The sequence below is a fragment of the Oncorhynchus nerka genome, linkage group LG1, assembly GCF_034236695.1.
Source record: "Oncorhynchus nerka isolate Pitt River linkage group LG1, Oner_Uvic_2.0, whole genome shotgun sequence".
Taxonomy (NCBI): Eukaryota; Metazoa; Chordata; class Actinopteri; order Salmoniformes; family Salmonidae; genus Oncorhynchus; species Oncorhynchus nerka.
In genome coordinates, this window is record NC_088396.1 from 31,468,471 (window position 1) to 31,493,903 (window position 25,433).

General features: G+C 32.8%; 1 protein-coding gene across 2 annotated transcripts in view; it reads right to left on the minus strand.

The window, feature by feature from the left end:
- Positions 1–25,433, minus strand: part of edar (ectodysplasin A receptor) — a 79,966-nt gene that overhangs the window by 17,420 nt on the left and 37,113 nt on the right. For both annotated transcript variants that reach the window (XM_065018063.1, XM_065018057.1), the window contains exons 4-7: positions 23,626–23,807; positions 21,159–21,244; positions 15,573–15,782; positions 14,995–15,069 (exon numbers count right to left, since the gene is read on the minus strand). In XM_065018063.1, coding sequence (XP_064874135.1) covers positions 14,995–15,069; positions 15,573–15,782; positions 21,159–21,244; positions 23,626–23,807 — 553 coding nt within the window. The remainder of the gene's footprint in view (positions 1–14,994; positions 15,070–15,572; positions 15,783–21,158; positions 21,245–23,625; positions 23,808–25,433) is intronic.

Here is a 25,433-nt window from a genome sequence, read left to right on the forward strand (position 1 = left end):
CTATAGATTAAGAATGTCTCTTTATTAGTCTAATAAACCAGACTATAGATTAAGAATGTCTCTTTATTAGTCTAATAAACCAGACTATAGATTAAGAATGTCTCTTTATTAGTCTAATAAACCAGACTATAGATTAAGAATGTCTCTTTATTAGTCTAATAAACCAGACTATAGATTAAGAATGTCTCTTTATTAGTCTAATAAACCAGACTATAGATTAAGAATGTCTCTTTATGTTAGTCTAATAAACCAGACTATAGATTAAGAATGTCTCTTTATTAGTCTAATAAACCAGACTATAGATTAAGAATGTCTCTTTATGTTAGTCTAATAAACCAGACTATAGATTAAGAATGTCTCTTTATTAGTCTAATAAACCAGACTATAGATTAAGAATGTCTCTTTATTAGTCTAATAAACCAGACTATAGATTAAGAATGTCTCTTTATGTTAGTCTAATAAACCAGACTATAGATTAAGAATGTCTCTTTATTAGTCTAATAAACCAGACTATAGATTAAGAATGTCTCTTTATTAGTCTAATAAACCAGACTATAGATTAAGAATGTCTCTTTATTAGTCTAATAAACCAGACTATAGATTAAGAATGTCTCTTTATTAGTCTAATAAACCAGACTATAGATTAAGAATGTCTCTTTATGTTAGTCTAATAAACCAGACTATAGATTAAGAATGTATCTTTATTAGTCTAATAAACCAGACTATAGATTAAGAATGTCTCTTTATTAGTCTAATAAACCAGACTATAGATTAAGAATGTATCTTTATGTTAGTCTAATAAACCAGACTATAGATTAAGAATGTCTCTTTATTAGTCTAATAAACCAGACTATAGATTAAGAATGTCTCTTTATTAGTCTAATAAACCAGACTATAGATTAAGAATGTCTCTTTATGTTAGTCTAATAAACCAGACTATAGATTAAGAATGTCTCTTTATTAGTCTAATAAACCAGACTATAGATTAAGAATGTCTCTTTATTAGTCTAATAAACCAGACTATAGATTAAGAATGTCTCTTTATTAGTCTAATAAACCAGACTATAGATTAAGAATGTCTCTTTATGTTAGTCTAATAAACCAGACTATAGATTAAGAATGTCTCTTTATTAGTCTAATAAACCAGACTATAGATTAAGAATGTCTCTTTATTAGTCTAATAAACCAGACTATAGATTAAGAATGTATCTTTATGTTAGTCTAATAAACCAGACTATAGATTAAGAATGTCTCTTTATTAGTCTAATAAACCAGACTATAGATTAAGAATGTCTCTTTATGTTAGTCTAATAAACCAGACTATAGATTAAGAATGTCTCTTTATTAGTCTAATAAACCAGACTATAGATTAAGAATGTCTCTTTATTAGTCTAATAAACCAGACTATAGATTAAGAATGTCTCTTTATTAGTCTAATAAACCAGACTATAGATTAAGAATGTCTCTTTATTAGTCTAATAAACCAGACTATAGATTAAGAATGTCTCTTTATTAGTCTAATAAACCAGACTATAGATTAAGAATGTCTCTTTATTAGTCTAATAAACCAGACTATAGATTAAGAATGTCTCTTTATGTTAGTCTAATAAACCAGACTATAGATTAAGAATGTATCTTTATTAGTCTAATAAACCAGACTATAGATTAAGAATGTCTCTTTATTAGTCTAATAAATCAGACTATAGATTAAGAATGTCTCTTTATTAGTCTAATAAACCAGACTATAGATTAAGAATGTCTCTTTTATTAGTCTAATAAACCAGACTATAGATTAAGAATGTCTCTTTATTAGTCTAATAAACCAGACTATAGATTAAGAATGTCTCTTTATTAGTCTAATAAACCAGACTATAGATTAAGAATGTCTCTTTATGTTAGTCTAATAAACCAGACTATAGATTAAGAATGTCTCTTTATTAGTCTAATAAACCAGACTATAGATTAAGAATGTCTCTTTATTAGTCTAATAAACCAGACTATAGATTAAGAATGTCTCTTTATGTTAGTCTAATAAACCAGACTATAGATTAAGAATGTCTCTTTATTAGTCTAATAAACCAGACTATAGATTAAGAATGTCTCTTTATTAGTCTAATAAACCAGACTATAGATTAAGAATGTCTCTTTATTAGTCTAATAAACCAGACTATAGATTAAGAATGTCTCTTTATTAGTCTAATAAACCAGACTATAGATTAAGAATGTCTCTTTATTAGTCTAATAAACCAGACTATAGATTAAGAATGTCTCTTTATTAGTCTAATAAACCAGACTATAGATTAAGAATGTCTCTTTATTAGTCTAATAAACCAGACTATAGATTAAGAATGTCTCTTTATTAGTCTAATAAACCAGACTATAGATTAAGAATGTCTCTTTATGTTAGTCTAATAAACCAGACTATAGATTAAGAATGTCTCTTTATTAGTCTAATAAACCAGACTATAGATTAAGAATGTCTCTTTATGTTAGTCTAATAAACCAGACTATAGATTAAGAATGTCTCTTTATTACTCTAATAAACCAGACTATAGATTAAGAATGTCTCTTTATGTTAGTCTAATAAACCAGACTATAGATTAAGAATGTCTCTTTATTAGTCTAATAAACCAGACTATAGATTAAGAATGTCTCTTTATTAGTCTAATAAACCAGACTATAGATTAAGAATGTCTCTTTATTAGTCTAATAAACCAGACTATAGATTAAGAATGTCTCTTTATTAGTCTAACAAACCAGACTATAGATTAAGAATGTCTCTTTATTAGTCTAATAAACCAGACTATAGATTAAGAATGTCTCTTTATGTTAGTCTAATAAACCAGACTATAGATTAAGAATGTCTCTTTATTAGTCTAATAAACCAGACTATAGATTAAGAATGTCTCTTTATTAGTCTAATAAACCAGACTATAGATTAAGAATGTATCTTTATGTTAGTCTAATAAACCAGACTATAGATTAAGAATGTCTCTTTATTAGTCTAATAAACCAGACTATAGATTAAGAATGTCTCTTTATTAGTCTAATAAACCAGACTATAGATTAAGAATGTCTCTTTATTAGTCTAATAAATCAGACTATAGATTAAGAATGTCTCTTTATTAGTCTAATAAACCAGACTATAGATTAAGAATGTCTCTTTATTAGTCTAATAAACCAGACTATAGATTAAGAATGTCTCTTTATTAGTCTAATAAACCAGACTATAGATTAAGAATGTCTCTTTATTAGTCTAATAAACCAGACTATAGATTAAGAATGTCTCTTTATTAGTCTAATAAACCAGACTATAGATTAAGAATGTCTCTTTATGTTAGTCTAATAAACCAGACTATAGATTAAGAATGTCTCTTTATTAGTCTAATAAACCAGACTATAGATTAAGAATGTCTCTTTATGTTAGTCTAATAAACCAGACTATAGATTAAGAATGTCTCTTTATTACTCTAATAAACCAGACTATAGATTAAGAATGTCTCTTTATGTTAGTCTAATAAACCAGACTATAGATTAAGAATGTCTCTTTATTAGTCTAATAAACCAGACTATAGATTAAGAATGTCTCTTTATTAGTCTAATAAACCAGACTATAGATTAAGAATGTCTCTTTATGTTAGTCTAATAAACCAGACTATAGATTAAGAATGTCTCTTTATTAGTCTAATAAACCAGACTATAGATTAAGAATGTCTCTTTATTAGTCTAATAAACCAGACTATAGATTAAGAATGTCTCTTTATTAGTCTAATAAACCAGACTATAGATTAAGAATGTCTCTTTATTAGTCTAATAAACCAGACTATAGATTAAGAATGTCTCTTTATGTTAGTCTAATAAACCAGACTATAGATTAAGAATGTATCTTTATTAGTCTAATAAACCAGACTATAGATTAAGAATGTCTCTTTATTAGTCTAATAAACCAGACTATAGATTAAGAATGTATCTTTATGTTAGTCTAATAAACCAGACTATAGATTAAGAATGTCTCTTTATTAGTCTAATAAACCAGACTATAGATTAAGAATGTCTCTTTATTAGTCTAATAAACCAGACTATAGATTAAGAATGTCTCTTTATTAGTCTAATAAACCAGACTATAGATTAAGAATGTCTCTTTATGTTAGTCTAATAAACCAGACTATAGATTAAGAATGTCTCTTTATTAGTCTAATAAACCAGACTATAGATTAAGAATGTCTCTTTATTAGTCTAATAAACCAGACTATAGATTAAGAATGTCTCTTTATGTTAGTCTAATAAACCAGACTATAGATTAAGAATGTCTCTTTATTAGTCTAATAAACCAGACTATAGATTAAGAATGTCTCTTTATTAGTCTAATAAACCAGACTATAGATTAAGAATGTCTCTTTATTAGTCTAATAAACCAGACTATAGATTAAGAATGTCTCTTTATGTTAGTCTAATAAACCAGACTATAGATTAAGAATGTATCTTTATTAGTCTAATAAACCAGACTATAGATTAAGAATGTCTCTTTATTAGTCTAATAAACCAGACTATAGATTAAGAATGTATCTTTATGTTAGTCTAATAAACCAGACTATAGATTAAGAATGTCTCTTTATTAGTCTAATAAACCAGACTATAGATTAAGAATGTCTCTTTATGTTAGTCTAATAAACCAGACTATAGATTAAGAATGTCTCTTTATTAGTCTAATAAACCAGACTATAGATTAAGAATGTCTCTTTATTAGTCTAATAAACCAGACTATAGATTAAGAATGTCTCTTTATTAGTCTAATAAACCAGACTATAGATTAAGAATGTCTCTTTATTAGTCTAATAAACCAGACTATAGATTAAGAATGTCTCTTTATTAGTCTAATAAACCAGACTATAGATTAAGAATGTCTCTTTATTAGTCTAATAAACCAGACTATAGATTAAGAATGTCTCTTTATGTTAGTCTAATAAACCAGACTATAGATTAAGAATGTATCTTTATTAGTCTAATAAACCAGACTATAGATTAAGAATGTCTCTTTATTAGTCTAATAAATCAGACTATAGATTAAGAATGTCTCTTTATTAGTCTAATAAACCAGACTATAGATTAAGAATGTCTATTTATTAGTCTAATAAACCAGACTATAGATTAAGAATGTCTCTTTATTAGTCTAACAAACCAGACTATAGATTAAGAATGTCTCTTTATTAGTCTAATAAACCAGACTATAGATTAAGAATGTCTCTTTATGTTAGTCTAATAAACCAGACTATAGATTAAGAATGTCTCTTTATTAGTCTAATAAACCAGACTATAGATTAAGAACGTCTCTTTATTAGTCTAATAAACCAGACTATAGATTAAGAATGTATCTTTATGTTAGTCTAATAAACCAGACTATAGATTAAGAATGTCTCTTTATTAGTCTAATAAACCAGACTATAGATTAAGAATGTCTCTTTATTAGTCTAATAAACCAGACTATAGATTAAGAATGTCTCTTTATTAGTCTAATAAATCAGACTATAGATTAAGAATGTCTCTTTATTAGTCTAATAAACCAGACTATAGATTAAGAATGTCTCTTTATTAGTCTAATAAACCAGACTATAGATTAAGAATGTCTCTTTATTAGTCTAATAAACCAGACTATAGATTAAGAATGTCTCTTTATTAGTCTAATAAACCAGACTATAGATTAAGAATGTCTCTTTATTAGTCTAATAAACCAGACTATAGATTAAGAATGTCTCTTTATGTTAGTCTAATAAACCAGACTATAGATTAAGAATGTCTCTTTATTAGTCTAATAAACCAGACTATAGATTAAGAATGTCTCTTTATGTTAGTCTAATAAACCAGACTATAGATTAAGAATGTCTCTTTATTACTCTAATAAACCAGACTATAGATTAAGAATGTCTCTTTATGTTAGTCTAATAAACCAGACTATAGATTAAGAATGTCTCTTTATTAGTCTAATAAACCAGACTATAGATTAAGAATGTCTCTTTATTAGTCTAATAAACCAGACTATAGATTAAGAATGTCTATTTATTAGTCTAATAAACCAGACTATAGATTAAGAATGTCTCTTTATTAGTCTAACAAACCAGACTATAGATTAAGAATGTCTCTTTATTAGTCTAATAAACCAGACTATAGATTAAGAATGTCTCTTTATGTTAGTCTAATAAACCAGACTATAGATTAAGAATGTCTCTTTATTAGTCTAATAAACCAGACTATAGATTAAGAATGTCTCTTTATTAGTCTAATAAACCAGACTATAGATTAAGAATGTATCTTTATGTTAGTCTAATAAACCAGACTATAGATTAAGAATGTCTCTTTATTAGTCTAATAAACCAGACTATAGATTAAGAATGTCTCTTTATTAGTCTAATAAACCAGACTATAGATTAAGAATGTCTCTTTATTAGTCTAATAAATCAGACTATAGATTAAGAATGTCTCTTTATTAGTCTAATAAACCAGACTATAGATTAAGAATGTCTCTTTATTAGTCTAATAAACCAGACTATAGATTAAGAATGTCTCTTTATTAGTCTAATAAACCAGACTATAGATTAAGAATGTCTCTTTATTAGTCTAATAAACCAGACTATAGATTAAGAATGTCTCTTTATTAGTCTAATAAACCAGACTATAGATTAAGAATGTCTCTTTATGTTAGTCTAATAAACCAGACTATAGATTAAGAATGTCTCTTTATTAGTCTAATAAACCAGACTATAGATTAAGAATGTCTCTTTATGTTAGTCTAATAAACCAGACTATAGATTAAGAATGTCTCTTTATTAGTCTAATAAACCAGACTATAGATTAAGAATGTCTCTTTATGTTAGTCTAATAAACCAGACTATAGATTAAGAATGTCTCTTTATTAGTCTAATAAACCAGACTATAGATTAAGAATGTCTCTTTATTAGTCTAATAAACCAGACTATAGATTAAGAATGTCTCTTTATGTTAGTCTAATAAACCAGACTATAGATTAAGAATGTCTCTTTATTAGTCTAATAAACCAGACTATAGATTAAGAATGTCTCTTTATTAGTCTAATAAACCAGACTATAGATTAAGAATGTCTCTTTATTAGTCTAATAAACCAGACTATAGATTAAGAATGTCTCTTTATTAGTCTAATAAACCAGACTATAGATTAAGAATGTCTCTTTATGTTAGTCTAATAAACCAGACTATAGATTAAGAATGTCTCTTTATTAGTCTAATAAACCAGACTATAGATTAAGAATGTCTCTTTATTAGTCTAATAAACCAGACTATAGATTAAGAATGTATCTTTATGTTAGTCTAATAAACCAGACTATAGATTAAGAATGTCTCTTTATTAGTCTAATAAACCAGACTATAGATTAAGAATGTCTCTTTATTAGTCTAATAAACCAGACTATAGATTAAGAATGTCTCTTTATGTTAGTCTAATAAACCAGACTATAGATTAAGAATGTCTCTTTATTAGTCTAATAAACCAGACTATAGATTAAGAACGTCTCTTTATTAGTCTAATAAACCAGACTATAGATTAAGAATGTCTCTTTATTAGTCTAATAAACCAGACTATAGATTAAGAATGTCTCTTTATGTTAGTCTAATAAACCAGACTATAGATTAAGAATGTATCTTTATTAGTCTAATAAACCAGACTATAGATTAAGAATGTCTCTTTATTAGTCTAATAAACCAGACTATAGATTAAGAATGTCTCTTTATTAGTCTAATAAACCAGACTATAGATTAAGAATGTCTCTTTATTAGTCTAATAAACCAGACTATAGATTAAGAATGTCTCTTTATTAGTCTAATAAACCAGACTATAGATTAAGAATGTCTCTTTATTAGTCTAATAAACCAGACTATAGATTAAGAATGTCTCTTTATTAGTCTAATAAACCAGACTATAGATTAAGAATGTCTCTTTATTAGTCTAATAAACCAGACTATAGATTAAGAATGTCTCTTTATGTTAGTCTAATAAACCAGACTATAGATTAAGAATGTATCTTTATTAGTCTAATAAACCAGACTATAGATTAAGAATGTCTCTTTATTAGTCTAATAAATCAGACTATAGATTAAGAATGTCTCTTTATTAGTCTAATAAACCAGACTATAGATTAAGAATGTCTCTTTATTAGTCTAATAAACCAGACTATAGATTAAGAATGTCTCTTTATTAGTCTAACAAACCAGACTATAGATTAAGAATGTCTCTTTATTAGTCTAATAAACCAGACTATAGATTAAGAATGTCTCTTTATGTTAGTCTAATAAACCAGACTATAGATTAAGAATGTCTCTTTATTAGTCTAATAAACCAGACTATAGATTAAGAATGTCTCTTTATTAGTCTAATAAACCAGACTATAGATTAAGAATGTATCTTTATGTTAGTCTAATAAACCAGACTATAGATTAAGAATGTCTCTTTATTAGTCTAATAAACCAGACTATAGATTAAGAATGTCTCTTTATTAGTCTAATAAACCAGACTATAGATTAAGAATGTCTCTTTATTAGTCTAATAAATCAGACTATAGATTAAGAATGTCTCTTTATTAGTCTAATAAACCAGACTATAGATTAAGAATGTCTCTTTATTAGTCTAATAAACCAGACTATAGATTAAGAATGTCTCTTTATTAGTCTAATAAACCAGACTATAGATTAAGAATGTCTCTTTATTAGTCTAATAAACCAGACTATAGATTAAGAATGTCTCTTTATTAGTCTAATAAACCAGACTATAGATTAAGAATGTCTCTTTATGTTAGTCTAATAAACCAGACTATAGATTAAGAATGTCTCTTTATTAGTCTAATAAACCAGACTATAGATTAAGAATGTCTCTTTATGTTAGTCTAATAAACCAGACTATAGATTAAGAATGTCTCTTTATTACTCTAATAAACCAGACTATAGATTAAGAATGTCTCTTTATGTTAGTCTAATAAACCAGACTATAGATTAAGAATGTCTCTTTATTAGTCTAATAAACCAGACTATAGATTAAGAATGTCTCTTTATTAGTCTAATAAACCAGACTATAGATTAAGAATGTCTCTTTATTAGTCTAATAAACCAGACTATAGATTAAGAATGTCTCTTTATTAGTCTAATAAACCAGACTATAGATTAAGAATGTCTCTTTATTAGTCTAATAAACCAGACTATAGATTAAGAATGTCTCTTTATTAGTCTAATAAACCAGACTATAGATTAAGAATGTCTCTTTATTAGTCTAATAAACCAGACTATAGATTAAGAATGTCTCTTTTGTTAGTCTAATAAACCAGACTATAGATTAAGAATGTCTCTTTATTAGTCTAATAAACCAGACTATAGATTAAGAATGTCTCTTTATTAGTCTAATAAACCAGACTATAGATTAAGAATGTATCTTTATGTTAGTCTAATAAACCAGACTATAGATTAAGAATGTCTCTTTATTAGTCTAATAAACCAGACTATAGATTAAGAATGTCTCTTTATTAGTCTAATAAACCAGACTATAGATTAAGAATGTCTCTTTATTAGTCTAATAAATCAGACTATAGATTAAGAATGTATCTTTATTAGTCTAATAAACCAGACTATAGATTAAGAATGTCTCTTTATTAGTCTAATAAACCAGACTATAGATTAAGAATGTCTCTTTATTAGTCTAATAAACCAGACTATAGATTAAGAATGTCTCTTTATTAGTCTAATAAACCAGACTATAGATTAAGAATGTCTCTTTATTAGTCTAATAAACCAGACTATAGATTAAGAATGTCTCTTTATTAGTCTAATAAACCAGACTATAGATTAAGAATGTCTCTTTATGTTAGTCTAATAAACCAGACTATAGATTAAGAATGTCTCTTTATTAGTCTAATAAACCAGACTATAGATTAAGAATGTCTCTTTATGTTAGTCTAATAAACCAGACTATAGATTAAGAATGTCTCTTTATTAGTCTAATAAACCAGACTATAGATTAAGAATGTCTCTTTATGTTAGTCTAATAAACCAGACTATAGATTAAGAATGTCTCTTTATTAGTCTAATAAACCAGACTATAGATTAAGAATGTCTCTTTATGTTAGTCTAATAAACCAGACTATAGATTAAGAATGTCTCTTTATTAGTCTAATAAACCAGACTATAGATTAAGAATGTCTCTTTATTAGTCTAATAAACCAGACTATAGATTAAGAATGTCTCTTTATTAGTCTAATAAACCAGACTATAGATTAAGAATGTCTCTTTATGTTAGTCTAATAAACCAGACTATAGATTAAGAATGTCTCTTTATTAGTCTAATAAACCAGACTATAGATTAAGAATGTCTCTTTATTAGTCTAATAAACCAGACTATAGATTAAGAATGTCTATTTATTAGTCTAATAAACCAGACTATAGATTAAGAATGTCTCTTTATTAGTCTAACAAACCAGACTATAGATTAAGAATGTCTCTTTATTAGTCTAATAAACCAGACTATAGATTAAGAATGTCTCTTTATGTTAGTCTAATAAACCAGACTATAGATTAAGAATGTCTCTTTATTAGTCTAATAAACCAGACTATAGATTAAGAACGTCTCTTTATTAGTCTAATAAACCAGACTATAGATTAAGAATGTATCTTTATGTTAGTCTAATAAACCAGACTATAGATTAAGAATGTCTCTTTATTAGTCTAATAAACCAGACTATAGATTAAGAATGTCTCTTTATTAGTCTAATAAACCAGACTATAGATTAAGAATGTCTCTTTATTAGTCTAATAAATCAGACTATAGATTAAGAATGTCTCTTTATTAGTCTAATAAACCAGACTATAGATTAAGAATGTCTCTTTATTAGTCTAATAAACCAGACTATAGATTAAGAATGTCTCTTTATTAGTCTAATAAACCAGACTATAGATTAAGAATGTCTCTTTATTAGTCTAATAAACCAGACTATAGATTAAGAATGTCTCTTTATTAGTCTAATAAACCAGACTATAGATTAAGAATGTCTCTTTATGTTAGTCTAATAAACCAGACTATAGATTAAGAATGTCTCTTTATTAGTCTAATAAACCAGACTATAGATTAAGAATGTCTCTTTATGTTAGTCTAATAAACCAGACTATAGATTAAGAATGTCTCTTTATTACTCTAATAAACCAGACTATAGATTAAGAATGTCTCTTTATGTTAGTCTAATAAACCAGACTATAGATTAAGAATGTCTCTTTATTAGTCTAATAAACCAGACTATAGATTAAGAATGTCTCTTTATTAGTCTAATAAACCAGACTATAGATTAAGAATGTCTCTTTATGTTAGTCTAATAAACCAGACTATAGATTAAGAATGTCTCTTTATTAGTCTAATAAACCAGACTATAGATTAAGAATGTCTCTTTATTAGTCTAATAAACCAGACTATAGATTAAGAACGTCTCTTTATTAGTCTAATAAACCAGACTATAGATTAAGAATGTCTCTTTATTAGTCTAATAAACCAGACTATAGATTAAGAATGTCTCTTTATGTTAGTCTAATAAACCAGACTATAGATTAAGAATGTATCTTTATTAGTCTAATAAACCAGACTATAGATTAAGAATGTCTCTTTATTAGTCTAATAACCCAGACTATAGATTAAGAATGTATCTTTATGTTAGTCTAATAAACCAGACTATAGATTAAGAATGTCTCTTTATTAGTCTAATAAACCAGACTATAGATTAAGAATGTCTCTTTATTAGTCTAATAAACCAGACTATAGATTAAGAATGTCTCTTTATGTTAGTCTAATAAACCAGACTATAGATTAAGAATGTCTCTTTATTAGTCTAATAAACCAGACTATAGATTAAGAACGTCTCTTTATTAGTCTAATAAACCAGACTATAGATTAAGAATGTCTCTTTATTAGTCTAATAAACCAGACTATAGATTAAGAATGTCTCTTTATGTTAGTCTAATAAACCAGACTATAGATTAAGAATGTATCTTTATTAGTCTAATAAACCAGACTATAGATTAAGAATGTCTCTTTATTAGTCTAATAACCCAGACTATAGATTAAGAATGTATCTTTATGTTAGTCTAATAAACCAGACTATAGATTAAGAATGTCTCTTTATTAGTCTAATAAACCAGACTATAGATTAAGAATGTCTCTTTATGTTAGTCTAATAAACCAGACTATAGATTAAGAATGTCTCTTTATTAGTCTAATAAACCAGACTATAGATTAAGAATGTCTCTTTATTAGTCTAATAAACCAGACTATAGATTAAGAATGTCTCTTTATTAGTCTAATAAACCAGACTATAGATTAAGAATGTCTCTTTATTAGTCTAATAAACCACACTATAGATTAAGAATGTCTCTTTATTAGTCTAATAAACCAGACTATAGATTAAGAATGTCTCTTTATTAGTCTAATAAACCAGACTATAGATTAAGAATGTCTCTTTATGTTAGTCTAATAAACCAGACTATAGATTAAGAATGTATCTTTATTAGTCTAATAAACCAGACTATAGATTAAGAATGTCTCTTTATTAGTCTAATAAATCAGACTATAGATTAAGAATGTCTCTTTATTAGTCTAATAAACCAGACTATAGATTAAGAATGTCTATTTATTAGTCTAATAAACCAGACTATAGATTAAGAATGTCTCTTTATTAGTCTAACAAACCAGACTATAGATTAAGAATGTCTCTTTATTAGTCTAATAAACCAGACTATAGATTAAGAATGTCTCTTTATGTTAGTCTAATAAACCAGACTATAGATTAAGAATGTCTCTTTATTAGTCTAATAAACCAGACTATAGATTAAGAACGTCTCTTTATTAGTCTAATAAACCAGACTATAGATTAAGAATGTATCTTTATGTTAGTCTAATAAACCAGACTATAGATTAAGAATGTCTCTTTATTAGTCTAATAAACCAGACTATAGATTAAGAATGTCTCTTTATTAGTCTAATAAACCAGACTATAGATTAAGAATGTCTCTTTATTAGTCTAATAAATCAGACTATAGATTAAGAATGTCTCTTTATTAGTCTAATAAACCAGACTATAGATTAAGAATGTCTCTTTATTAGTCTAATAAACCAGACTATAGATTAAGAATGTCTCTTTATTAGTCTAATAAACCAGACTATAGATTAAGAATGTCTCTTTATTAGTCTAATAAACCAGACTATAGATTAAGAATGTCTCTTTATTAGTCTAATAAACCAGACTATAGATTAAGAATGTCTCTTTATGTTAGTCTAATAAACCAGACTATAGATTAAGAATGTCTCTTTATTAGTCTAATAAACCAGACTATAGATTAAGAATGTCTCTTTATGTTAGTCTAATAAACCAGACTATAGATTAAGAATGTCTCTTTATTACTCTAATAAACCAGACTATAGATTAAGAATGTCTCTTTATGTTAGTCTAATAAACCAGACTATAGATTAAGAATGTCTCTTTATTAGTCTAATAAACCAGACTATAGATTAAGAATGTCTCTTTATTAGTCTAATAAACCAGACTATAGATTAAGAATGTCTCTTTATGTTAGTCTAATAAACCAGACTATAGATTAAGAATGTCTCTTTATTAGTCTAATAAACCAGACTATAGATTAAGAATGTCTCTTTATTAGTCTAATAAACCAGACTATAGATTAAGAACGTCTCTTTATTAGTCTAATAAACCAGACTATAGATTAAGAATGTCTCTTTATTAGTCTAATAAACCAGACTATAGATTAAGAATGTCTCTTTATGTTAGTCTAATAAACCAGACTATAGATTAAGAATGTATCTTTATTAGTCTAATAAACCAGACTATAGATTAAGAATGTCTCTTTATTAGTCTAATAAACCAGACTATAGATTAAGAATGTATCTTTATGTTAGTCTAATAAACCAGACTATAGATTAAGAATGTCTCTTTATTAGTCTAATAAACCAGACTATAGATTAAGAATGTCTCTTTATTAGTCTAATAAACCAGACTATAGATTAAGAATGTCTCTTTATTAGTCTAATAAATCAGACTATAGATTAAGAATGTATCTTTATTAGTCTAATAAACCAGACTATAGATTAAGAATGTCTCTTTATTAGTCTAATAAACCAGACTATAGATTAAGAATGTCTCTTTATTAGTCTAATAAACCAGACTATAGATTAAGAATGTCTCTTTATTAGTCTAATAAACCAGACTATAGATTAAGAATGTCTCTTTATTAGTCTAATAAACCAGACTATAGATTAAGAATGTCTCTTTATTAGTCTAATAAACCAGACTATAGATTAAGAATGTCTCTTTATGTTAGTCTAATAAACCAGACTATAGATTAAGAATGTCTCTTTATTAGTCTAATAAACCAGACTATAGGTTAAGAATGTCTCTTTATGTTAGTCTAATAAACCAGACTATAGATTAAGAATGTCTCTTTATTACTCTAATAAACCAGACTATAGATTAAGAATGTCTCTTTATGTTAGTCTAATAAACCAGACTATAGATTAAGAATGTCTCTTTATTAGTCTAATAAACCAGACTATAGATTAAGAATGTCTCTTTATGTTAGTCTAATAAACCAGACTATAGATTAAGAATGTCTCTTTATTAGTCTAATAAACCAGACTATAGATTAAGAATGTCTCTTTATGTTAGTCTAATAAACCAGACTATAGATTAAGAATGTCTCTTTATTAGTCTAATAAACCAGACTATAGATTAAGAATGTCTCTTTATTAGTCTAATATTAGTCTCTTTATGTTAGTCTAATAAACCAGACTATAGATTATGTCTGAGTCCAAATCTGGTACTGTAAGTAAAAGTTTGTGTTCTGTAGTGTGTTTTTCTGTTAACTAACTAGTGTTGTCTATCTGTGTGTGTTGTGTCATTGTGTCTGTGTTGTGTAGTGTATATGTAGCCTCACCTGGAACATCTTTCTTATCCTCCTGTTTGTTGGTCTGAGCCTCCACTGCCTTCACCACCTGACCAGAGCAGCATGCTGTGAACACACACAGAGAAAGAGAAAGTTTAGTGTACGTGAACACTGATTGTTACCCTGTCCACTGTGTGTGTGTACAGGTATGTGTGTGTGAGTGTTATCCTGCCCACTGGGTTTCTGTGTGTGAGTATGTGTGTGAGTATGTGTTGTGTGAGAGAGAGAGAGAGAGAGAGAGAGAGAGAGAGAGAGAGAGAGAGAGAGAGAGAGAGAGAGAGAGAGAGAGAGAGAGAGAGAGAGAGAGAGAGAGAGAGAGAGAGAGAGAGAGAGAGAGAGAGAGAGAGAGAGAGAGAGAGAGAGAGAGAGAGAGAGAGAGAGAGAGAGAGAGAGAGAGAGAGAGAGAGAGAGAGAGAGAGAGAGAGATCCTGCCCGCTGGGTGGGTGTGTGAGTGTTATCCTGCCCTCTGGGTGTGAGCATGTGTGAGTGTTATCTTGCCCGCTGGGTGTGAGCATGTGTGTGTGAGTGTTATCTTGCCGTCTGGGTGTGAGCGTGTGTGTGAGTATTACCCTGTCCGCTGGGCTTGGCTTTGAGGATGTAGAACATGATGATGAGGACAATGGCGATGGCCATGATGAAGATGGTTGACATGGCGATGATGAGAGCAGTTGCTAGGTGACCCTGTCCTGTGGGGTCTTTGTGAGGGTGAGGGAACATGGTGGTACTGCTGGTTGAGACACTGGGGGCTTTGCCTGACAGCACAACTTTGGTAAGCATGCCTGGAACACACAGATACTACGCGGTTACAACACAGATACTACTTCTGTATCTGAAGGAAGCCATGCAAGGGGGCATGTTTTGGTTTTTGGCCTAGCACTTCACAGCTGATTCAAATAATAAACTAATCATCAAACTTTGATCATTCAAGCAGACCACCGTAGTCCCTGTGCCCAAGAACATCAAGGTAAACTAAAAGACTGCCGACCCGTAGCACTCACGTCTGTACCCATTAAGTGCTTTGAAAGGTTGGTCATGGCTCACATCAACACCATTATCCTAGAAACCCTAGAACCATTCCAATTTGCATATCTACCCAACAGATCACTAGATGATGCAATCTCTATTGCACTCCACACTGCCCTTTCCCACCTGGACAAAAGGAACACCTACGTGAGAATGCTGTTCATTGACTACAGCTCAGCGTTCAACACCATAGCGCCCTCAAAGCTCATCATGAAGCTAAGGATCCTGGGACTGAACACCTCCCTCTGCAACTGGATCCTGGACTTCCTGATGGGCCGCCCCCAGGTGGTAAGGGTAGGTAACACAATACATCCGCCACACTGATCCCCTACAGGGGGCCCTGGAGGGGTGCGTGCTTAGTCCCCTCCTGTACTTCCTGTGCTTCCTGTTCACCCTTGACTGCATGGCCAAGCACGACTCCAACACCATCATTAAGTTTGCCGACAACACAACAGTTGTAGGACTGATCACCGTCAACAACGAGACAGCCTATAGGGAGGAGGTCAGAGACCTGGCAGTGTGGTGCCAGGATAACAACCTCTCCCTCAACGTGATCAAGATAAATGAGATGATCGTGGACTACAGGAAAAGGAGGGTTGCGCATGCCCCCATTCTCATTGACGGGGCTGTAGTGGAGCAGGTTGAGAGCTTCAAGTTCCTTGGTGTCCACATCACCAACGAACTAACATGGTCCAAACACACCAAGACAGTCGTGAAGAGGGCACGCCCAACGTCTATTCTACCTCAGGAGATTGAAAAGATTTGGCATGTGTCCTCAGATCCTCAAAAAGTTATACAGCTGCACCATCGAGAGCATCCTGATTGGTTGCATCACCGCCTGGTATGGCAACTGCTCAACCTCCGACCGCAAGGCACTACAGAGGGTCATGCGAACGGCCAATTACATCACTGGGACTAAGCTTCCTGCCATCCAGGACCTCTATACCAGGCCGTGTCAGAGGAAGGCCCTAAAGATTGCTAAAGACCCCAGCCACCCCAGTCATAGACTGTTCTCTCTGCTACTGCACGGCAAGCGGTACCGGAACGCCAAATCTAGGTCCAAAAGGCTTCTTAACAGCTTCTACCCCCAAGCTATAAGACTCCTGAACAGCTAATCAAATGGCTACCCAGACTATTTGCATTGACCCCCCCATTTTTATGCTGCTGCTACTCTTTTTTTAATTATCTATGCATAGTCACTTTACTGTACACATTACCTCAATTACCTCGACTAACCTGTGCCCTCGCACATTGACTCTATACCGTTACCCTCTGTATATAGCCTCGTTACTGTTTATTATTGTTGCTCTTTAATTTTTAAAATGTATTATTTTTTTTACTTCAGTTTAAACTTAACACTTATTTTTCTTAAAAGTGTATTGTTGGTTAAGGGCTTATAAGTAAGTATTTCACTGTAAGGACTACATCTGTTCTATTCGGCGCATGTGGCAAATACTATTTTATTTTATTTGAATCAGCTGTATAGTGCTAGGGCAAAAACCTAAATGTGTTCCCCTTGGAGTCCCGAGGCCGAGTTTGGGACACGCTGCCCTTCGAGGTTGTTGATTGACTGTTTTCTTCAGCTTTAATGGAGCTGTAAACTCCTGACAGATCCTAAATCAACTTTTATTCTCGTTTTAAATCAGGCACTACCAAGTCCCTGTGGTCCCCCCCCACACACACACACACACCTCTTTGTGGTCAGGGTCATCAGTGTTCTGGGTGTTTGTTTATTTTCTGTGGGTAATATACAAATCCTGTTTGTTTAGTGGAGCGTGATTTCACATCTTAGTCACTGTTCTGTTCCTTTGCTGTGAACCCTAGAGCCAGGAAGACTAAGGCTTTCCTACTGGCAATCAGAATAGACCAAGGCATTCCTACTGGCAATCATAAAGGACCAAGGCTGTACTACAGGAAGACATTAGAATAGACCAAAGCATTCCTACAGGCAGACATTAGAATAGACCAAGGCTTTCCTACAGGCAGACATTAGAATAGACCAAGGCTTTCCTACAGGCAGATATTAGAATAGACCAAGGCTTTCCTACAGGCAGACATTAGCATAGACCAAAGCGTTCCTACCAAAGCTTTCCTACAGGCAGATATTAGAATAGACCAAAGCTTTCCTACAGGCAGACATTAGAATAGAACAAGGCTTTCCTACAGGCAGACATTAGAATAGACCAAGGCGTTCCTACAGGCAGACATTAGAATAGACCAAGGCGTTCCTACAGGCAGATATTAGAATAGACCAAAGCTTTCCTACAGGCAGATATTAGAATAGACCAAAGCTTTCCTACAGGCAGACATTAGAATAGAACAAGGCTTTCCTACAGGCAGACATTAGAATAGACCAAGGCTTTCCTACAGGCAGACATTAGAATAGACCAAGGCTTTCCTACAGGCAGACATTAGAATAGACCAAGGCTTTCCTACAGGCAGACATTAGAATAGACCAAGGCTTTCCTACAGGCAGATATTAGAATAGACCAAAGCTTTCCTACAGGCAGACATTAGAATAGACCAAGGCTTTCCTACAGGCAGACATTAGAATAGACCAAGGCTTTCCTACAGGCAGACTTTAGAATAGACCAAGGCTTTCCTTCAGGCAGATATTAAAATAGACCAAGGCTTTCCTACAGGCAGATATTAAAATAGACCAAGGCTTTCCTACAGGCAGATATTCGAATAGACCAAAGCTTTCCTACAGGCAGACATTAGAATACACCAAGGCTTTCCTACAGGCAGACTTTAGAATAGACCAAGGCTTTCCCACAGGCAGATATTAAAATAGACCAAGGCTTTCCTACAGGCAGATATTAGAATAGACCAAAGCTTTCCTACAGGCAGACATTAGAATACACCAAGGCTTTCCTACAGGCAGACTTTAGAATAGACCAAGGCTTTCCCACAGGCAGATATTAAAATAGACCAAGACTTTCAGCTTCATATCCTCGAAAGCTTCTGGAAATCTTCATGCTGCTTCAGAATGTTTATCCACTGATCAGATCAGACAGATTAAATCTATTATTGTATGAAACTGCTGCATATATATTAGATGATGACCTGGGTTCAAAGTTCAAACCTAGCCTGTTACAGTATATGGAGTACATGACAGTAAACAGGGGACAGACAGATGGTATAGATATGTATAGGTGTATATAGCCAAGAGAGGAGGTCCAGACGTACAGTGTGGTCCGAACTTATCGACACCCTTGATAAAGATGAACAAAAATAACTGTTTATAAAATAAATTATTCAAATACTAAGCTATATTGTATGCTTACATTTTTTGTTATACTTTTATACTAATACAATTGCTCAGAGAAATATATTTTTGTTTAACAAGTAATACTTTTATTCTCTCAAAAAGGTAATTCTAATTTCAACAGCAAACCCACCACTGACGTGTGTGGCCAGAGAGCTCTATATTCATGTCATCTGATCAAAGCACTGTTTCTAATCCAAGTGCAAATGCTGTCCAAGTGCAAACTCCAGGCATTTACATTTGTTGGATGACATGAAAATAGAGCTCTTTCGCCACGCACACCAGTGGTGGGTTTGGCGTCAAAATGAGAATGCATGAGCAGAAAATAACCCCATACCTACTGTAAAATATGGTGGTGGATCTTTGATGTTGTGGGCCTATTTTTCTTCCACTGGAACTGGGGCCCTTGTTAAGGTCAATGGCATCATGAACTTTACATAGTACCAGAACATTTTAGCCATTAACCTGGTTGCCTCTGCAAGGAGGCTGAAACTTGGCCGTAAGTGGATCTTCCAGCAAGACAATAACCCCAAGCACACATCAAAATCCACAAAGAAATGGTTAATTTTCCACAATCAACATTTTGCAATGGCCATCTCTGTCTCCGAACCTGAACCCCACTGAAAACATGTGGTGTGAATTAAAGAGGGCAGTTCATAAGAGCAGACTGAGGACATCATCTGGAAAGATGGTCTAATATTCTTCCCAATGTGTCCTCCAAGTCATAAAACATTGTAGAAAAAGGCTCAGTGCTCAGAGTTTTCCTCACAAGTTGAGGTATTGAACGGTATTGGAAACAGGGGTGTCAATCATTTTGACCCTAACCTTTTTGAGAAAACAAAAATATCACTTCTCTGAGCAATTATATTTCCATAAAATAATCTAATTTCTAATCTAATAATTTAATAATTTATTTTGTACAGTCATTTTTTCTAATCTTTATAAAGGGTGTCAATAATTTCGCACCCCACTGTATACATCCTAGAGAGGACAGGCTGCTGCTGAAGAGAAGCCCCAGGACAGGCAGAAACATGTTAATAATCTATTTCATGCCCTCCAAACGTTTTAATTATTACAGCACGCGGTGCTGGGAGCTAGCTGGGAGCCGCGGTCACACACACACACACACACACACACACACACACACACACACACACACACACACACACACACACACACACACACACACACACACACACACAGAGCTGGAAGCCAGGGTAATTTACAGATTACTTGGTGAGTGCTGGCCTGCCTTCACCCTGAGCTAGTAACTCCACGCTTCAACTACATATTTCTGGTTTGGGTATTTTCAAGACTTTCAAAACGGTTCATCAAAATGTACCCTCACACGTCTCTCCCTCCCTCTTTCCCGCCCTAACTCTCTGCCTGCAAGAAACAATTAGCTGCTTGTTGAAAAGTGTGTGTTTGTTGTTTTACACTCGTCTGTTCTCATCCCTCCCTCCTCTCTCTCCCATCCTCCTCACAGCAGGTTCCAGTCGGTTTAAGGTTGTCATATTTCAAAACACAGTCATTAAAATGACACAATAATAATGATTTCAATTTCCGGGCAAAACAATATGCCAGGGAGTGTTGCTTTGAGCGACGGACACTAAAAACAATTCCTAGGGTCGAGCACCACTATGAGGAAGCAGTTCCAGACCATGGTGAGATAACATCATGCTGTTGCTCCCTGTGGTCTGCTCTGTTTGTCTGTGTTCATTAACTGGTCCCAGCCCTCCGCAGCCCTCACTCGCCTGACCTTACAAGTATCGCTCTCGGTCCCTCTGTGACTGTCTCTGACCCTCTCTGGCCTGGGTTCTGGTTCTGTTTGTGTTGTAGAACTTGTAGGTATAAGAAAACGTACACTCTTTAGTGTTGCGCGGTGCATTTTGACACGAGTGACAGACCATCCCATACAGGTTCCTGGGCCGGTTCTCCTGGATGTAATACCTGACAGAGAGGAAGCACAGAGAGAACATTTAGAGAACAATACTGATACATATTATTATCTTATTATACACAGAGATATGTTATTAAGATACACAGAGACATGTTATTAAGATACACAGAGATATGTTATTAAGATACACAGATATATGTTATTAAGATACACAGAGATATGTTATTAAGATACACAGAGATATGTTATTAATATACACAGAGATATGTTATTAATATACACAGATATATGTTATTAAGATACACAGAGATATGTTATTAAGATACACAGATATATGTTATTAATATACACAGAGATATGTTATTAAGATACACAGAGATATGTTATTAAGATACACAGATATATGTTATTAAGATACACAGAGATATGTTATTAAGATACACAGAGATATGTTATTAAGATACACAGAGATATGTTATTAATATACACAGAGATATGTTATTAAGATACACAGAGATATGTTATTAAGATACACAGAGATATGTTATTAAGATACACAGAGATATGTTATTAAGATACACAGTGTGAATATGTAAGTATTTGAGAGGAGAAGTGTCTCAATAACAGCTGGAGGTGAAAAGGTTAAACTGATGCCCAGAGGGGAGAGAGAGGTACTGTATCCCATTAGGTTAGATAGAGATATTATTTAGCCCTGAGCTGTGACAGAGGAAGAGAAGGGAGGCTGCGCCTCTAGCGCAGACCCTCTACCATTAATCAGAGAGGACTATTAAACCACTTTCAATCAAACATGCACACCAGATCTCCAGGATGAAAACCAGGACCACAAAAGCATTAAACCTGAGATTAGAATGCCATTCTACTAAAGATGTGTTTGGTGAGGACTTAAGTAAAGTATGATTTAATAAAGAAGCATTTAGATTCCAACCCCGACAAAGGCAGGCAGTGTTCAGTATTCCCCCAGTACAGTGAGATAGAGTTATTAAAGCAGCCAGTAATGCTAAAACACTCTAGTCTGTATATTGACTTTAAACTCAATTGAAACCCAAGAATGTCTTTGAGGTGGTACAGTCACTGAACAACATCATATGGTAGAGAGAGTGAGAGAGAGGAAGGTGGGGGGGAGGGGTGGAGAAGATCAGAGCATTGAGCCGGTCCTGTAACAGTTTATATCTTCTCCTGCCTCCATGTTTGTGGGTGACCAGATGGTAACTGGGTAATTGAGGCGGATAGCGTGGCCAATGGAGGGTTAGACCAGGCTGTGACTGTGTGATATGAAGACGTGGGGGGGAAACAGGGGCGATGTGGCAGAGAAGTGTCCTATGAAGTGGTACTGTCTAATCAATGTCACTCTCTGACAGCGGTGGCATGCATGTGTGTGTATAAATGTACACTACCTACCAGGTCACTTAGAAATGTCGTTGTTTTTGAAAGAAAAGCACATTTTTTGTAAATTAAAACAACATCAAATTGATCAGAAATACAGTGTAGACATTGTTAATGCTGTAAATGACTATTGTAGCTGGAAACAGATTTGTTATGGAATATCTACATAGGCGTACAGAGGCCCATTATGAGCTACCATCACTCCTGTGTTCCAATGGCACGTTGTGTTAGCTAATCCAAGTTGATCATTTTTAAGGCTAATTGATCATTAGAAAACACTTCTGCAATTATGTTAGCACAGCTGAAATCTGTTGTTCTGATTAAAGGAGCAATAAAACAGGCCTTCTTTAGACTAGCTGAGTATCTGGAGCATCAGCATTTGTGGGTTTGATTACAAGCCCAAAATGTTTCTTGGCAATTTCTCACATGGAATAGCCTTCATTTCTCAAAACTAGAATAGACTGACGAGTTTCAGGAGAAAGGTTATTTCTTTCTGGCCATTTGGAGCCTGTAATCGAATCCAGAAATGCTGATGCTCCAGATACTCAACTAGTCCAAAGGCCCGTTTTATTGCTTCTTCAATCAGAACAGTTTTCAGAACAGTTTTCAGCTATGTTAACATAATTGCAAAATGTTTTCTAATGATCAATTAGCCTTTTAAAATGATCAACTCGTATTAGCTAACACAACGTGCCATTGGAACACAGGAGTGATGGTTGCTCATAATGGGCTTCTGTACGCTTATGTAGATATTCCATAAAAAATCTGCAATTTCCAGCTACAATAGTCATGTACAACATTAACAATGTCTACACTGTATTTCTGATCAATTTGATGTTATTTTAATGGGCAAAAATGTGCTTTTCTTTAAAAAACAAGGACATGTTTAAGTGACACAAACTTTTGAACGGTAATGTATGTGTGTAAATTTGCATGCCTGCGTGTCTTCAAATGTGTGTGTGTGTGTGTGTTGTCTTATGTGTGTGTGTGTGTGTGTGTGTGTGTGTGTGTGTGTGTGTGTACATACCCAGGTAAGCAGGGTCCACAGTCTGCATCATTGTCTGGTGTCCCAGGTTTGAGTACTGTAGCACGGTACAGACCTTCACAGTCCTTATGTCTCCTGCAGATCTCATACTTTCCCTTCGAGTACTTCCCCGGCGGGCACGACACACACACAAAGTCCTCATCCTTAGTCCCATAGCCACAGTTCTGCAACATCACAAACAGGCAATAAAATGTGATTGGTTACAAGAACAGGACATGAGTCGTTCTGAATATTTTCATTCGGGGTGTTGGTGTAGTTTGTCTAGTGTGTGTGTGTGTGTGTGTGTGTGTGTGTGTGTGTGTGTGTGTTTGTACTGCACTGCATGTGGCGACAAAGAGGAAATTGATGTTCTAGTATGGAATAAAGTGGAAGGTCATCATAAACAGTCCCAGACATACTCACTTCTCACAGTGGGGAGTTGTGACAACAACCAATACCCTGCATAGTCTGACAGGCAGACCGTTGTTTGATCTATCTTTATTAAAACAGTTGAAGCTCCAACCTGAAGCCAAGCTGCTACTTGTCCTACAGACTTCAGAAACACTATATTCCGACTTCCTACTTTATTGGTGTGTCCAATATATCCACTTTGATCCTCTGATAACAGCTGGATTAATTTATCAGTAGGATTCTGTCAGGGTGGATCAGCCCAGCTTTAGATCTCCTGGTTGACTTTACTTCTGTTGGTTCATATAAACCTTCTCCAATAGAAGCATTTTTGTCCTGTCTCCATGGTCATTGTAAACCAGCGTGTATCACTGCATTAAAACCATCTGCTGTATCAGATCACATCTGATCTATGTGGTAGAGTGCTGTTTCATGTGTATGTGGGGGAACTAGTTGGCTACACTAACTACTGGAACTACACACTACTTTTTTAGCAAAACAAAATATGGGTGAAGTAGACAACTTCCTTCCTTTTTTGTCATCAGACCTGCATAATTCACACTTGAAACATTGTTTTTGTGTTTAATAGGCTAAATTACACATTCTGTTAAAAGCTGACTCCAGAGTGATCTGTTGTTGCAATTTGTCAATATGATAATTTAACACGAAGTAGTGAACTACCTTTTCTAAGTAACTTCAGTTAGGTAAACTATATTTTTCTTAAAACTTCTTAGGGATAGCCCCACTTTTTTCAATTTTGCCTAAAATGACATACCCAAATGTAACTGCCTGTAGCTCAGGCTCTGAAGCAAGGATATGCACATTCTTGGTACCATTTGAAAGGAAACACTTTGACGTTTGTGGAAATGTGAATTAAATGTAAGAGAATATAACACAATAGATCTGGTAGAAGAGAATTTCAAAGAAAAAAAAAACATTATTTAAAAAGAAGATTCTAACACCATCTTTGAAATGCAACAGAAAGGTCCCACATCTAGCCACTCTGGTTGTAATTCCGATGGTGTCCACAAGATGGCAGCAGTGTAAGTGCAAAGTTTCAGACCGATAACTTGAAGTATGAGAAAACTACGTAACATTTAGTGTGAAGTCACCCAGGTACATTTGGGAAAATCGTGAAGGAGACGTTTACATTCACATTACATTTTTCTGCAAGAATATCGTCAAATCTGTATACTTGGACTTTGACTTAGCTTTACCAGTATTAGTAGCCATATTATAAGTTCAACATTTGCAAAATACCCTGTTTTCATAACTTCATAACTCTCTATATTCTTATAATTTTTTTGTCCAAAAGGAAAAGTCTTGCTGTCGCACAACATTTTGCGACAGATACGGGGTTTAAGCCCCTATCTAGCTAGTTTTGTTTGACCCCGATTGGTGCT